Below are 14,833 nucleotides of genomic sequence, written 5' to 3'. Positions count from 1 at the left end.
AGCTCCTCCAAAGACTGGAAATTAGAAGGTTTCTAACCACAAGCAGAGTGAGGTTCTGGAACAGCCTTTAGACAGGAGGTGTGAAACAACCAGCTTTAAGGGAACAGGTTATTCCCTCTGTCATGACTGGGGAGGTCTCTTCTACTCAAAGTCAAATCTGGCACCATCCTTGTGAACCCACAGAGAACAGGCCTCTTCCACTGGGAAAACAGAAGCCTGAACTGTAGTCTTGAGAAAGAAACTGACTTTCAAGTGTTGTCTTCATGCAGTGATTTATGGTTTGGGTTGCAGGTGAATGCAGGGCTAATTTCTTGGCCCATGATTATCACTGAAGACCAAACTTTCCCCTGAATTGGTGTTATCAGTTCCACACAGACCAGAAGTGTTTAAGGTATTATAAGATCAATGAACATTAAAGAATGGTATCCTGCCTGCTTCAAATCTGTGAGCTTTACCTGCTGGTGTAGCAGCTCCAAGGTAACAAGTACAGAGTGCTACAGCTGAATTCCAGTGCACGTAAAAGGGGTTGAAAGGGTTCACAGTACATCAAGTCACCATGCAACCTCTTACATCACCATCTTACTCCCTGTGAGTCTGCAGGCACCCTGACACTTTAGGGCAAGGAAAGGGGACACTCCATTCTTAATTTCACAAACTGACATTGCTCCATCAGTTCATCAAAATCAGCATGCAGAAGCTCTTATGAGCTCAAAAGCATGCGAGCCAAACAGATCCTGAAGGCAGGCTGAGGGGACATGGGGAACTCCTTGATGCAGAAATGAATTTAAGGGTGCACATACAAGCCTGCTGGCTGGGTTAGTGACAGTACTAGGATAGCACCCATTAGAGATGAAGACAGTTCACAGTATTGTCCCAGGAAGCTTGAAAGCATTAGTGTGGTCTGCAGCAGCACTTCTCAACCTGTGGGTCACAACCCAGAAGTGGGTCACAAGAATATATGAAAGGGTCGCAAACAAACCTGAAAATGGATTCTTCTTTAAAAGGAGAAAAAATGTAGGAAACCGTTCCTTTTCCCTTGCCGGCTGGCAGAGTTCCAGCCTGCAAGGGGCTGCTTCGAGCCCCCCCACCCCTTGCCCCATACACTGGGGACAGGAGGCAGTGGATCAGGAGTGAGAGGCATTGGGTCAGGACTAGCCACTGATATTTATAGATGGGTCCTGATACAAAAAAGGTTGAGAACTGCTGGTGTACAGAAATATGGCCAACAGGAGGCAGGAAGAACCTCTCCTAAAATGTACATCTGAAAAGGGACAATGGCATCAAAAAGGAGTATCCTATGAACATCTAGGTTTACCTACTGTGCTTTCTGGGCAACTGGAAAGCTAAATCCTAGCTGAGGCAGTTGCATTACCCTATAATTCAGCAGAGCCCTCCCTAGCCCTTTGCCCCAGAGTGCACTGTTACCTTTGTACCCGTTCCACCATGTGTGCTATCAGTTTGTCAGAGATGCCTGGGCAGGACTCCTCCGCCAAGCTAAAGGCGTTCTCCAGCTCCTCCATGGCTCCCACATTGCCCCCAGTCTGCTTGTGCTTGTCTTTCAACTGCAAATCAGAAACTCCCCATTAACACCTTAGCTACAAGCAGCTCAATGCAACTATTAAGAGGCATGATCTTTTTGGGTGACCAAGCCAGCAACTGTTCTGTTGTGGACTCTTCTGTACAAGCCTGGTGACCACAGACCATTGTTTCCCTGTAGGAGAGTCATGCAGAAAGGGCAGGCCCAAGGCAAGCTTGAGTTTCCACACATACCTCCAGATCCTAGTCTGTTTCTTTCCTCAGAGAATGACCATGAAAGCAAAGCCCTTAACAAGACAAAAGTCCCTACTAAGCAGCAGTAAAAGTGAACTGGAAAACAGTGGTGGATCCAGAGCAGGAGTGCAACCCTCACACCAAGTTGGTGTGAACACCTGAGCCGAGAACAGTTCAGTGTCCATCACCACTACCCTGTAGGCAGTCTCTGTGGAAGCTACAGGAGACAAACCTCATGGCAGAAAGCTGCAGTGGAGACTGGACCAACAGCACCGAACAACCACTGCCTAGACAAGGACTGTTGACATGCAGCAGAGGCCAAGCCAGCCAGGACCTTGTGCAGTGCAATGCCCTAAGGGAGAAATTCTCTGACAGCCTGCGCTTGCATCTGTCTCCCATTAACTCACTGTGTTCAGGCCTCAGCACACACTAGTCTAATTGTGCCTGGCGTAATGTTTACTTAACACACAAACAGCATTAAGAAGCGCACTGCAGGCAGTGACGCCTGGGCTATGCAAGCCCACAGAGCTCTGTCCCCAACAATGTCTTACCCTCTCGGGGCAACTAAGAGCAGAAGCTGCTGTTGTTCCATTTGCTGTGCCAGCTAACAGCAGCCTTGTTTTAATTAAAAAGCTTTCTTAACTAGCTTTGTTGGCTACACAGGCTAAGTGGCTTTGCCACGTCCTCACAGCACCTTCCTGCAAGCCTGCGACCAAGCATGGTTGAAGTGCAGCGTTCCTAGTTACCACCCACAGAGCCTGGACTCTGCAGGACAAGGCTCAGCTCATGCTAAGCTGCAGCAAGGCCATCGCTGGCCTCACAGTCCCCCTGCTGGACAACAGTGAACCAGTTACCAGCCTCCTGTCTGCTGCCTGTGAAAGCAACTTAATCACTGCTACAAACCCCCAGCTGTCTGAGCTGCCCACTTGCCTCCCTATTCATTCACAGGCAGCAGCCATGGGTGGGGATGATGGACATGTAGTGACTGATGCGCTAAACAAAAAACCCCCACCATCTCCCTGGGATGTGCTTTCACCTCTGCACCAGTGGAGAACTCAGGAATGCAAACACAGGGCCTGTTCCTTGCTAATGGATGATTTAACACGCTCTTGCTCTAAGTGGGCAGTGACCCCCAAGCAACTAACCTAAGTGGTTCAGTAGCCTGTAGTGCATGCTGCTGTTACCTAGCTGCTGTGTTCCCACTGTGTCACTAATCTGGTTTCTCTGGAGGAGAAACCAGGTACCTTCAATACAATGTGCATATAGTATAAAACTTAAGCCTTTGTGGAAGAGTTGTGTAAAGGTGAAAAGGGGTAATGAGGCCAGGACTGTTCTGTAGCAGTTGCTCCGCAAGCCTGGGACAGCCTGAGGAGAAGCGCAGTGAGGATAAAAATCTACAGAAAGCCTGGAGGTGATCCTTAAGCTATTTGCACATCCCCACCGGCTTCACCCCATTCTGATATAGGCCTCACACCTGCCAGGCTTTCACCCAGGTGCACAGAGACACATGCTAAGGCTTCTTGGGGGACAAATCAACCCAACATTGGCCTGAGGGCCTAGGGTCAGCACCGTCAGCTGTAGGCCCCAGGACATCAGGTACTGCAGCAAGAGCAGTTTCCAGAGGTGACATGCCAGTGGATTTGCTGATGCTCAGCAGCTCAGTCAGGCCCTTTATGCCCAGGTGCTAGCCTTCAGGCACCTACCTATGGAAGTGTTCACCTAAGCATTTAAAAATTTACCCCAGGCTTTCACAGGCAGTTACAGGGCATCAAAAGCTAGTTCTGCTCAACATGGACACAGGCTAAAGGCTTGTGGTATGGCTTTGTGGTAATACCAACCATTGCTTTGGTATTAAACTCCCATCTGTTCTCCAGACCTACTCTCTGCCCTCCTCCCCATGCCCCTCCACACCCCACCCCACCAAAGACAAGCTTCTGCTAGCAACAGCCAGCCCCAGCTAGCACAGAGTCACAGTGGACCAAGTGCAAGACAGCCAGAAGGAAAGGCTAGAAATCACTGAGTTACTTCCTGCTCCAATGCTCTTGCAGTGGCAAATGTTCTCCTGCTGTTGCTGTCAAGGGCAGCAGCATGGACCAGCGACAGACAGAGCAGGCTCAGGTGGGGTGAGGATGTGGGTGGGCTAGGCAGTTTGAAAGGACAATAGGGCGAGATTTGCCCAACACTGGCATATCCCAGCTCTCTTCCAGACCAACCTGGAAATCTCCTGTCCCCACAGAGGTGAGGGGATGGCTACAGTTGACAATGAGCTGGCATTACCAGCACGAAGACAGGGGCTGGAAGGAGGCTGAAGCATCTGAGGCTCAGAGAGGATGACAGTCCAATGCCCTGGGCTCAAAGGAAATGACGCATGTGGCTAAAGCAGAAGTGGGGAGAGCTCAGAAAACAAGGGCAAGGAAAGCAGTGGTACTGCACTCCTGCCTAGGCAGGTCTGGCAGCACCAGGGTAGTAGAAAGGGTTCTTCACAGTATATTTGCTTTCCTGTACAAGGAGAGAGATGGGTCACCATCCCCATGTCCTGCCAGCAACCCTGCTCCTCTTCATCTCAGCCACCCTTCCCATCTGCATGTCTGGCAACAGTTGCCCAGCTGCTTCATCACCTGCAGCCCTTGTGAACAGGGCAGAGGCCTACTCACCTCTCCAAAGACTGGGTGAACAAGGGTGGAGAGGCACTGTGATCGCGGCTGCCGCTTGATGGGCTCAGCAGACTGGAAGGCAAAACACACAGAGGGACAGTGATGAGCACACGCAGCAGACACCCCTGTGGGTATGGGGATTCCAGCCCTCAAAGAAGCTCTAACATTGCAGAGCTGACACCTGTCTCCCAGTAGAGGAGCAGCTGGTGTTGATCTCTTGATGACAGGGAGATGGGGTAGGCTGGCTGCACCAGCCAAGGCCATTCTGGGTAGGGAGTCTCAGTCACCAGCCTCCATTTAACCTCCGAGAGGCAAGCAGGTGCTGGAGTGTCAGACGCTTCACTAGGCTGCTTCATACCCTGACAGCAGTTACAATGACCCTATCAGGGACACTACCAGCCCCCTAAATGGAGGCTGCGTATCCAGCCCTCACGAAACTTGCTTTATCAGAGGCATGTATGATGCAGCCCTAGTTGCCAGGTCCCAGCATGCCTAGATGCTAGGCAGAGGGCACCAGTATGTTCCAGAGGTGCAATACAAGTCCACTGGGGAGAGCAGGGAGGCAGTCACACCCTCTCCAAGGCCCCAGCCATGCCTCACACTTCTAGTCTCCCAAGACAAGGCCAGCACCGACCTTCTGGGAGCCGTGAAGAGCCATTCCTTTGTGCAGCTTGTTAAGGGAGGTGGGGCGAATAGTTGGTGGGAAGGTCCAAATTGGACCCTGGTCTCCATCTTCCGCATCTCCATCACTAGAAACAGAAGAGGAAGAAGCTGAAGACACAACCTGCAGAGTATCCTATGTGCCACATGCTGAACATCATGGACCCATTTTCATGCACACAGCTGGCTTTTGATCCCAGGGCATTTCTTATGAGACATCAACATTAGTGGTGATGTAGCTGGGGCACAGGTGTTAATCCAAGTCAGGCTGAAGATCCAACTGTGCTGGAATCATTTTCCACTTCCATGAACCATGCAGTTTGTCATACATAGCCTGTGTGGCTACTATGGCAGCACCTGCCAGGTTCCTGGGTCCCTGTATCAACTTGGAGCAAATAAGCCTGGTTTGACAGAGCATCTGGATTGAGTCTCACTAGCAATTCTGAGTGCCCCATTAGAAACCCTCTTAATAAACTGGATTGTCAAAAAGCTAAGAAGCCAGACCCAGAGCAGAGCAAGAACCAGCCACAGCCTTTATGAACAGCAACAAGCTGTGTTCTATCAGACAGAAGGGACCACAGTGCTAGGAGCTGCCCTTCCCTTCCCAGAACCTTGCTAATGTGTGTCCTCCGCAAACCCTGCTAATGTTTGTCCCTACAAACACTACCCAGCAGCTGCAACGTGGTTTCACCAAGCACCGGCTGCCAGGCATGTTAACAGATTCAGCTGGACACCTGTGAGAAACATGGAAACAGAGGACTCCAATGAGTACCCCACTGGCAAGCTGATGCAGCAGGTCAGCTTTCCAGCCTTTCACCCTCTTCATCCATCCATGCTCTGCTCTCACAACCAGGGCTTGTCTATCTGCAGCTGCTCACCAACCAAAGGCCAATGAGAAGCATCCCACTAACCAAGCCCAGGGGCCTGTCTTATAATTGCTGCATTGGGCCTCTACGATCTGCAGTGTCAGCAGGCAGGGCACAGGGGAAGCAGCCCGCAGCAGAACCTGGCAACAGACATCAGGGCAGGCAGGATACGCACATGTCAGAATCTCCAGAGCTGGAGTCTTCTCCATGGCCCTCTGACTTCCAACGCTTGAACCGGTCGATAAGCTCCATGAGGAATGAGGTTTTCTTAGTGTAGCGTGTGATGAACTTGTGCTTTAGCAACTCCTTAGCAGTTGGCCTCTGTGGTAAATAAAAAGCTAGGCAAAGGTATGGAAGAGCTATGACATTCATACCCCAGAGCTTTGCCTTTTGCTTCCACCATTTCCCTTTCCCTTTCCCTCCTGCACCCTGGCTCCTACAGTCTTGCTGGAGGCCTCAACATCCAGAGGGGTCTCTAGGCCCCTCTGGCTCTGCAGTGCTATGCCCTGCCATTCTGCCCCCATGTGGGAAGGGATACTTACAAATCTAGGGTCCTTGTTGAGACAGGCTTCCACGAACTCCTTGAAGGGCTTGCTGTAGTGCCCTTCCAGTGTTGGAGGATTATTTTTGGGGATCAGAAAGAGAACCCTCATAGGATGTAGGTCAGAATTTGGGGGCTCACCCTTGGCTAATTCAATGGCTGTAATCCCAAGGGACCAGATGTCTGCCTGAGAGAGAAATGAGAAGAGGGATTTGGTCATGGATGGCTGTGTATGCAGAGGCCAATGCAAGATGCATACAACAGAACTAACAGAAAGGCCCTGTCTCACTGAGGGCAAACGTAGGATTTAATCTCAATAGTTATTTGATCCCAAGCTTCCCCCACAGGTCCCAATCCCTCCTCTTAAGGGCCACTCTCAAGGCAAAGGGAAACATCCATGCTAGCGTTACTGTATGCACGTCACATAGCACTGATGCATGCCAAGTTCTGAAGAAGGTGACAACCCCTGCTGCAAGCTCACCTTAAAGTCATAGGCAGACTGTTTGATGACCTCTGGTGCCATCCAGAATGGTGTCCCAACAAATGTGTTCCTCTTGATCTGGGTGTCTGTCAGCTGCCCAGCCACCCCAAAGTCAGCCAGTTTCACATCCCCTTGCTCCGAAAGCAGCACATTGGCAGCTATTTGCATAAATGAGAATAAGTTCAGTGGTTTTTGGAACCCACAGGAAATCCAGTACCCATGGCTGGAGCACAGTTAGTGTAATACCTCCCTGTTGCTCTGAAAAATCTCTCCTCCCCTTGTTCATTCCCCATAGCTTCTATTTCCAGGTTCTAAATCTTATTCCCACAGTCAGCAGAGGCCCTGAATAGCTTCCTGCAATTGGGGCAGAAGGGAAACATCTATCTGGCACCAAGGATCAGCCACACAGGACTTCCTGGAAGTTGCTGGCCACATGGAGAAGGATATCCAGCTAAAGACACTCCAAAGGGACCTGATTTTCAGCACTGCCTGAAAGCCTGGCTATTTGAAGGCATCAATCACTGCCACAAGCCCTAGTCACAGATATCCTAAAACCTGCCCACTTATCTGTTTCTGTCCACAAGAGATCCCCTAAGTTGGTTTGCAGATGAACAGAATGGGGTGGCAGGAACTCCTGCCATCCCCACTGCAGCTGTTCCCGGGGGAAGAGGGAAAGGAGGGAGGGCTGCAAGAGCTAGGAAGAGCAAGCCCACTCTATCTGTGCGCTACCAGTGGTGCAGACAATTGGAGGCCATGGACACATGCATGGGTTAACCTGGGTACAGTTAAGCCTTCCTAATTTCAAACAGCTGCAAACACAAAGGCCTGACACCATCCCACCTATATCCACTTCATGCCACCCCTGCAGTGAGAAAGACCCTTAACTCCCAGTCCCAAACTGGCTCTCCCAGCAGTTCCTTGCTCATCAGTGTCCTCCCACAACTTGCAAGTAGCAAGGCAGAGTATACAGCAGTTAACCCTTTTGCCCCATCTGCTTCTCTTGCTGAAGTCACAATGTGCTCCTGCTCCCAACCCTATGATTTGGCTCCATCCCTTTACTACATCATTCTGAACTAAGCTTCTTGGGGGGGCAGAACCTGTCTGTCCATTCTGCAGGGTGTCTGTCCTATTTGATGCTTTAAAACTAGTCAAGGAAAAACTACAGTCAACAGCCCTGAGGCCCCCAGCACCATAGCACCAGTGTAAAAAAAGCACTCCATTGGGAAACTCCTGTTGCGTGTACTGATGGAGCTCCCAACCACCGTGGTAAGAGCACTGGGTGTACTGCATCCATGGTGGGACAGCACTGTGATCCCTCAGGGCCTGATGTGCCAAAAAAAGAGCTCCAAAAAGCAGCTAGGAGCAATCAGGCAGGAAGCCAAGGACCTCTGCTGTTTGACATCTCTCTGGCAACTTATCTTCCCCACCCCTTGCTCCATTTCTTCTAACAAAGCACAGGTGCCAGCCTAGCACTTCTGACCCTCCATGCTCTCCCAGTTAGGGTGCACCGTTTGATGTCCATGAGAAGGAGGTTTGTTCTTGAATAACTACTGACATCTAGACCTATTGGACAACAAAAATACAAGTCTGGCTGCTCTGGTCTCTGGAACCACTCTCAAGTTGCTTCCATGAGTGTCTCTGGCAGGGAAAGGGTCTGGCTTCTTTAAGTCTAACCTTTGATATCCCTGTGGATCTTCCTCTCTGAGTGCAGGTAGTCCAAGCCCTTCAGAATTTCCCGCAGGATAGTGGCAATGTAAGTCTCTTCCAGGGGTCCTGGCTTCAGCTGAAACAGGGAAGAAAGGAGGGAGGAGTAAGTGCAAGTGCTTGCTGGGGGGGAAGAAATATAGCTGCTAAATACATGGGAAAGTAGGGAAAGAAAGGTGGTGGGTGAAGTGGGAGGAAGAGGAAGCATTGGAACTTTCTCCTCAATGTCTGTGACAGGCACTCGGGAACCCTCACTGGCGAGTCATGGGCTTTGCCATTCCCAGGCTCTTTTCAGTTTGCTCATTGGAACCTCACACCCAGCAGGTCTAACTGCACCAGTCCAGCAGACGCATTGTTCTGGAAGGAAACATCTGGGTTTGACATCCTGCTCCCCGAACCCAAACTGCACAGGAAAGGCTATGAATTTGGAGAATTTGCAGCTAGGGAAGAAGTGGGTGCTTGGCACATGGGACATGAAAGTTATAAACATGCCCATTCAGCCCCACTAACTCCTTTCACTCTGAATCAGACTGAGTGATGCAAACACGCACCATGCTTATGAGCTGCTTCACAAACCAAGGCTCCCCAGTGTGCCTCTGAGTAGGTGTCCCAAGACAAGGGCTAACCAAGCTACTCACCAAATCAAGTGCCGACCCTCCACCCAGGTACTCCATAATTATCCACAGCTTGGTGCCCTGCAAACCAGACAAGGGAATGGGCTTGAGTAAGTGTTGGTCACAGTTAGAGGTGAAAACAGTCAGAAATCAGTCAGGCTTTCTCTCCACAACAGCAGGACCAACAACAAGTTGCTCCAGGAGTGGAAGCTGGAATTGGTCCAATGGACTGAGTGGGCTTCGTGTTTCCTCCCCTGGGCAAGGGTCACATCAGGGAGCTTCCATCCTTCCCTGCCCTTGCTGACATAGGGGCATGACGCTGAGGGCAGACCAAGGGATGGAGCACACCACACACTTCCCTTCCAAGCCTTGTTTTTAATTCAGTTTCCTAAGTGGTTTGACACCAGTCCAAGGTGCAAGACTGTGTACCATGCAGCGTAAGCCCATTCACAGCCAAAGGCCATGTAAATCTCTCCCCATGGACACAGTAAAGTGCCTTTATCCTGGCACTGAAAAACACATTTATGGGACAACACAGCTCTCCAGTCCTGGATACTACAGCTGCCCACTGGGGTCACATCCGACAGCCTGCATGGTTGTTCACTTGCAACAAACTCATTTTGTGCATCTCCAAGCAAGTCAGAAGCTCCCAACTTTGGCTTACCTTGCCACAGCATGCCTTCTGGGGTTTAACTATGATCACGGCAATTATTTTGTAGGCCTCCCAACATAGAACCCCTGCATGTCCACTTCACTCACCTGTAGCATCTTGACAAACATTTAACAGGTGGAGAGTGTCTCTTCTGTTGTGTCTAAGTGTCTGGAACAGCAGGGCTCTGACCCTTGACACCTTCATGACACCAGTCAATAGTAACAGCAACAGCATTATAACAGTGACCCTTTAATTTGGACCTCTGTCTAGACTGGCTTCAGTGAGAAACAAAACAACGGGTGGTCTCAGTCCTTTCACTGGCAATGCACAGACTGCAGGGTGGGTGAGCCCTATTCATGGACGGGGTTGGGTCTTAGGCAGCCCAGCACTTCCATACTGCTCCACAGGGGAATCATCCAGAGAAAAGCAAAGGTGGAGCAGGCTCTGCTAGAGGTGGTGTCACCCACCACAGCAGTAGCCCTGACAGGAGAAACAAGCAACTCCTAAAAGGAAGGGAATGGGGTTGGGGAAGAAGCATTAGGTGTATTATCATAGAGCAGCCAACTCCAAGCCTCAGGCCATTTGCCCCTTAGAAACACAAAGCAGAAGGCAAACATAAGGAATGGATGTTGGATGGAAGGTCTCTGACAGAGTCGAGTCACCTGCTCTCTGGAGATGTCATCCTGCCCAGCGAGTTCTGCAGGGTCTGAGTCCCACATGGTCAGAATGACAGAAGCTACTGATTTTCCTGGTTTGTTGCAACACCCTTTGCTGACAGTGCATCCTACTGCTGCTGGGCACCCATCTGTCAGACCCTGCAAGCTGCCCACCAATGCCACAGGCTGCAAGCAAGGGTGTCCCTGCCCACCTTCAAGTAGGAGCCATAGTAACGGGTGATGTAGGGGCTGTCGCACTGACTGAGCACCGTAATCTCCTGCTGGATATCCTCGATTTCATCCTCCGCCTCCTCCAGGTCAATGATCTTGATGGCAACCACCTCCTTGGTGCGGTTGTCAATCCCTTTGTACACCTCACCGAATGAGCCTTTCCCAATCCTCTCCAGCTTGGTGAACAGCTCCTCTGGGTCCACCCGGGAGTGCTAACCCAGGGACAGAGACAAAAGGAAGAGTCAGTAAACCCCAAGAAGTCAACAGGATGCACCAAAGCAGTTGTTTTCTCCCCGACTTCCTGTATACTCATCATATCAAGACAAGCTAGAGCCCCAGACTATTCTCTGGGGATTCCTCACACACCAAAATTCAGCCCAGGGTGACCCACGGGAAGGACGAAAGGCAGAACAAAAGCTTTAGATGTGGCATGCTTGGCCCCCAGGCCTCCATGCATGCAGAAAGACCACTGGAGAAGCAATGGGCTCCCATAGGCAGGGACTTTCATTTTGCTATCTCTACGCTCCCTGCCACGATGGAGCACAGGAGGGTCAGGCATTTCCACAACAGCTGTATAACAACAGAGCTGCCCATCCTCAGCATGTAGAAACAAAGACCCGGAGCACCTCAGAGGCAGCATTTTTTTCCAAAGACCTACTGAGCACCATGCAAATAGCGGCCCAAGAGAAAGGCCAGCAGAAATCCACTGGCATATTTTCTCTCATATCAGCAGAGACTTTGCAGGGGGTTTAAGGCACAGGGGGCTATTTTCTCCTCTCCCACCATCTGCCCTTTATTTTACTACCAGACTTCACCACAAAGCAGGCTAAGCTGTTCAACAACACTGGTTTAAGGCGACTGCCTTCACTGCTGCCATACATGAGCCAGCCCAACAGTCCTTAGCTATTGGTAATGCCTGCCCCACATCACTCTGAAGGACAGCTGCAAGGATCCCAGCTCCCCTACAGCACTGCAGCCTGCGCGTAAAAGGCTTTTTGTGATCAGAAGGGCTTTTCTAAGTAGGCAGCCTGGACTCTGGAAAGTATTGCCTGATCAACATACTGGAAACAACTCAGCCCTGAGCATTTATGGGTTCTCTACACCCAGCGTGTCTGGCACTCAATACCACACTCACCTATGGGCAAGCATCATGCAGGAGGGGCCACACCCAGCTAGACTGAGCCAAGACTCTCTCTGAGGTCAAGGTAGCTGCATGTTTCCCTCTGCTTCTGGGGCTGCAGCCCTTATTATTTAATCATTAAACCAACCTGGATCATTAAGCCACTGGATGGGCAGGGCTGTTTATCCCCAGCCCCCAGAGTACAGGGCGCTGCAGGCTCCATGCTCAGCTCCCTGAACAGGCCTTTTAATCCAAGATACAACAGAAGGGCAACCAAACATTCTCGTGCATCCATGGCAACGCCCAAACAGCACTGCACTTTGAACAAATATGCTGGAAACGGAGCGGGAGGGGAAGAGCAGAGAGCAGCCGAGATGAAAGGAGTGAAGGAGATGCAGCAAGGCCTGGGCGAGGGAGGGATGGGAGATGATCTGAGCCAGAGCAAGACTAAAAGGATGTGAGAACAAACAGTCCTGGGACTGTCCGGCTGGACTCAGAAGGGGCTCCAGGAGCAGTTTTATGCTTTGGAGTAGTAAGGGAGGCCAACAGAACAGAATAGTCTCCATCTGGCAACACAGGCTGCTACACTGTCTGCCACCCACAGAAGCCTCTTACCTTCACCCCAGGGAGGGATGAAGCAGCTTCCCCAAAATACCCAGCTCAGCATCACCTCTGCAGCTCCCTCTGTGAGTAGAGGCTGCCAGGCCCTCCCACCCAAAAACCCTTAAAGGGAAAGGGCAACAGACACATCATCCACCACACCCTGCAGGGCTGAGGGGGAACTGGACGTAGAGCAAGGACCAGCAACCTCTGGGTCCTTCAGCAATGACAGTGGAGGGCAGAGTGGTGGCAGGGGCAGCAAGCCAAGCAAACAAGGCTAGCTGTTGGGAAGGCCATCTGGGGACACGCCAATGCAACTGGGTACAGTAACGTGAGGCAGCTCCCAGCACAGCAGTGACTTGGGCAAGCAGTAGGGTGTAGAGCAGCCAAAACCACCCATGTGGTTAGTGCTGGCCAAGAGGCCTGGACAGACTGCACAAGAGACCAATCCTATCCCATGAAAGGGAAGCTGGCACTTAGAATGAGAAACTCCAGCATTTGCAGCTGTCCCAGCACAGACTGAGAGCCACAAGGCTCAACCCCATCAGGCTTTGTGGAGAACTGGGGGCTGTAAATTCTTCAAGGTCCTCTTTGAGGCAGGGAAAACAGAAGGGGCCTCTGGATGGGCTGACCACAAGCTTGTTAAAAACGTTACAAGCCCCTGATTGAGCCAAGCCCTTGGAGTGAATTACTCTGTCCAACGATGGAAAAAGCAAAGGCCCAACCCAAAAGTCACGCTCCCCAGGAAACGCCCGCTGGAGACCATAAGCATGCTCACAGTGAAGGCCGGACCAGGCATCACCAAGGCCTTTGTCCCACCTAAGTATGGAAGGATCAGGGGAAACACGGCCCTGGCACAGAGCATGAACAGAACAACATACAAACTGAGCAAAGGTGGGTGCTTGCAATCCCATCTAAGGCAAAGTGAGGCCACAGAAACTCAGCAAGGTTTCCTGAGGCCAATTCAGACACCTCCTGCACAGTGGAGGGGAAATGCTCACTGAGGGGAGTGAGCAGTCCAGTCGGCCGACAAGCAAGCTTTGGCACATGATTATGCAGTGCTGAGGGACGGCATGTAGAGGACAACCAGCATCCTCATCCTGGATACTGTCTAGTTCACAGCCTATTCTCACTGCTTAGGAATTGCTTTGGTTCCAGTACAGGCTTTACAATTGGAGTGACCCACACCCTTACACACAGATCAGACAAACAGTCATGGGGCACTGCAAGTGGAATCCTTCACCCCAGGTAAGGCACCTGGAGGGAGTGGACCCATCAGAGCCTAAGTGTACATTAATTAACACCTGCCATGCTCTGCAGCTGCCATTCACATTAGAACCCTTTTCCATTTGCTTCTGCTAATGCCAAACCTGCAGCAACTGCAAAGCAGAGCCCCAAGCATGGTGGGGAGGAGATCCAGCTGACCTGCTGTTCTCTGTTCTATTACACAGCTCTTACGTGATGTCCGCCCAATCATATCTATGTGCTTGGCTGAACATTCACTGCACAGGCTCTGCAGTAAGAGAGGGACTCGGGTGATTCCAGCATTTCTCCTGTGCTGGACTGCTCTGCCAGGCCACTCAGAGCTAGAGAAACAAACGGCACTGGGCTTGGGGTGGGAAACAATACTCCATGTGGGAAAGGAGGAAGAAGGAACATTAGGCCACATAGCCCGTTCTGCTCCCCACAGCCCTACCTTGCTAGCTATGGGAAAGGCATCCCACCACAATGGCTGTCAGGAAATGCCCCATCGTGCACAAAGAGATAATGTTTTAAAGCAAAGCAAATCTCAGTTGGCACTGGGGGTTAAGAGGAATGGCATGTTCGGAGCCAGCTTGGCAGCTGTGAGCACTCCAGACTTGGCAGCGCTGCTGCTGAGGTGGGCAGCTCTAGAGGTGACACAGTTAAGTCCTGTTCTGGGAGGGGGCCAGGGGAAAAGAGAAAGCTCCCACTTGCTCGGCAGGATTCAATCACTGCCTGGAGCATGAGGCACAGATGAGCTGGTTGGCAGTGTGCAGAGAAGCAGGGGTATGGCACCCTGCCTCACCCCTGCTTCTCTGCAGTTCACCTGTGCTGTCTTCCCCAGGGCTCTGTTATGAAGGCACCAAGAGGTGCTTGCCTCCAGCCAGAAGCCTGGGGTTTTCAGCACAGGGCTAGGCCACAAACAAGAAGCAGGGGTCACAGCCACCCTGCCTTGCCCATCCTGCTCCTAAAAAAAAGGTGAGAACCACCGGGCTATGCCAAGGGCTAGAACCTTCTTGACTGGGGGGGGGGGAAAAATTTT

At 51.3% G+C, this 14,833-nt stretch overlaps 1 protein-coding gene across 3 annotated transcripts in view; it reads right to left on the bottom strand.

Moving 5' to 3' along the window:
• Window positions 1-14,833, bottom strand: part of STK25 (serine/threonine kinase 25) — a 52,964-nt gene that overhangs the window by 34,455 nt on the left and 3,676 nt on the right. For 2 of the 3 annotated variants that reach the window (XM_019513392.1, XM_019513399.1), the window contains exons 2-10: window positions 10,811-11,041; window positions 9,315-9,371; window positions 8,647-8,755; window positions 6,973-7,130; window positions 6,493-6,678; window positions 6,126-6,271; window positions 5,059-5,173; window positions 4,425-4,496; window positions 1,426-1,562 (exon numbers count right to left, since the gene is read on the bottom strand). In XM_019513392.1, the coding sequence (XP_019368937.1) occupies window positions 1,426-1,562; window positions 4,425-4,496; window positions 5,059-5,173; window positions 6,126-6,271; window positions 6,493-6,678; window positions 6,973-7,130; window positions 8,647-8,755; window positions 9,315-9,371; window positions 10,811-11,041 (1,211 nt within the window). The remainder of the gene's footprint in view (window positions 1-1,425; window positions 1,563-4,424; window positions 4,497-5,058; window positions 5,174-6,125; window positions 6,272-6,492; window positions 6,679-6,972; window positions 7,131-8,646; window positions 8,756-9,314; window positions 9,372-10,810; window positions 11,042-14,833) is intronic. The other variant, XM_019513409.1, reaches the window with a different exon arrangement.

This window comes from Gavialis gangeticus, unplaced genomic scaffold, assembly GCF_001723915.1.
Source record: "Gavialis gangeticus isolate Ggan-Ray unplaced genomic scaffold, GavGan_comp1, whole genome shotgun sequence".
Classification (NCBI taxonomy): Eukaryota; Metazoa; Chordata; order Crocodylia; family Gavialidae; genus Gavialis; species Gavialis gangeticus.
This window is presented reverse-complemented; position numbering and strand designations above follow the sequence as displayed.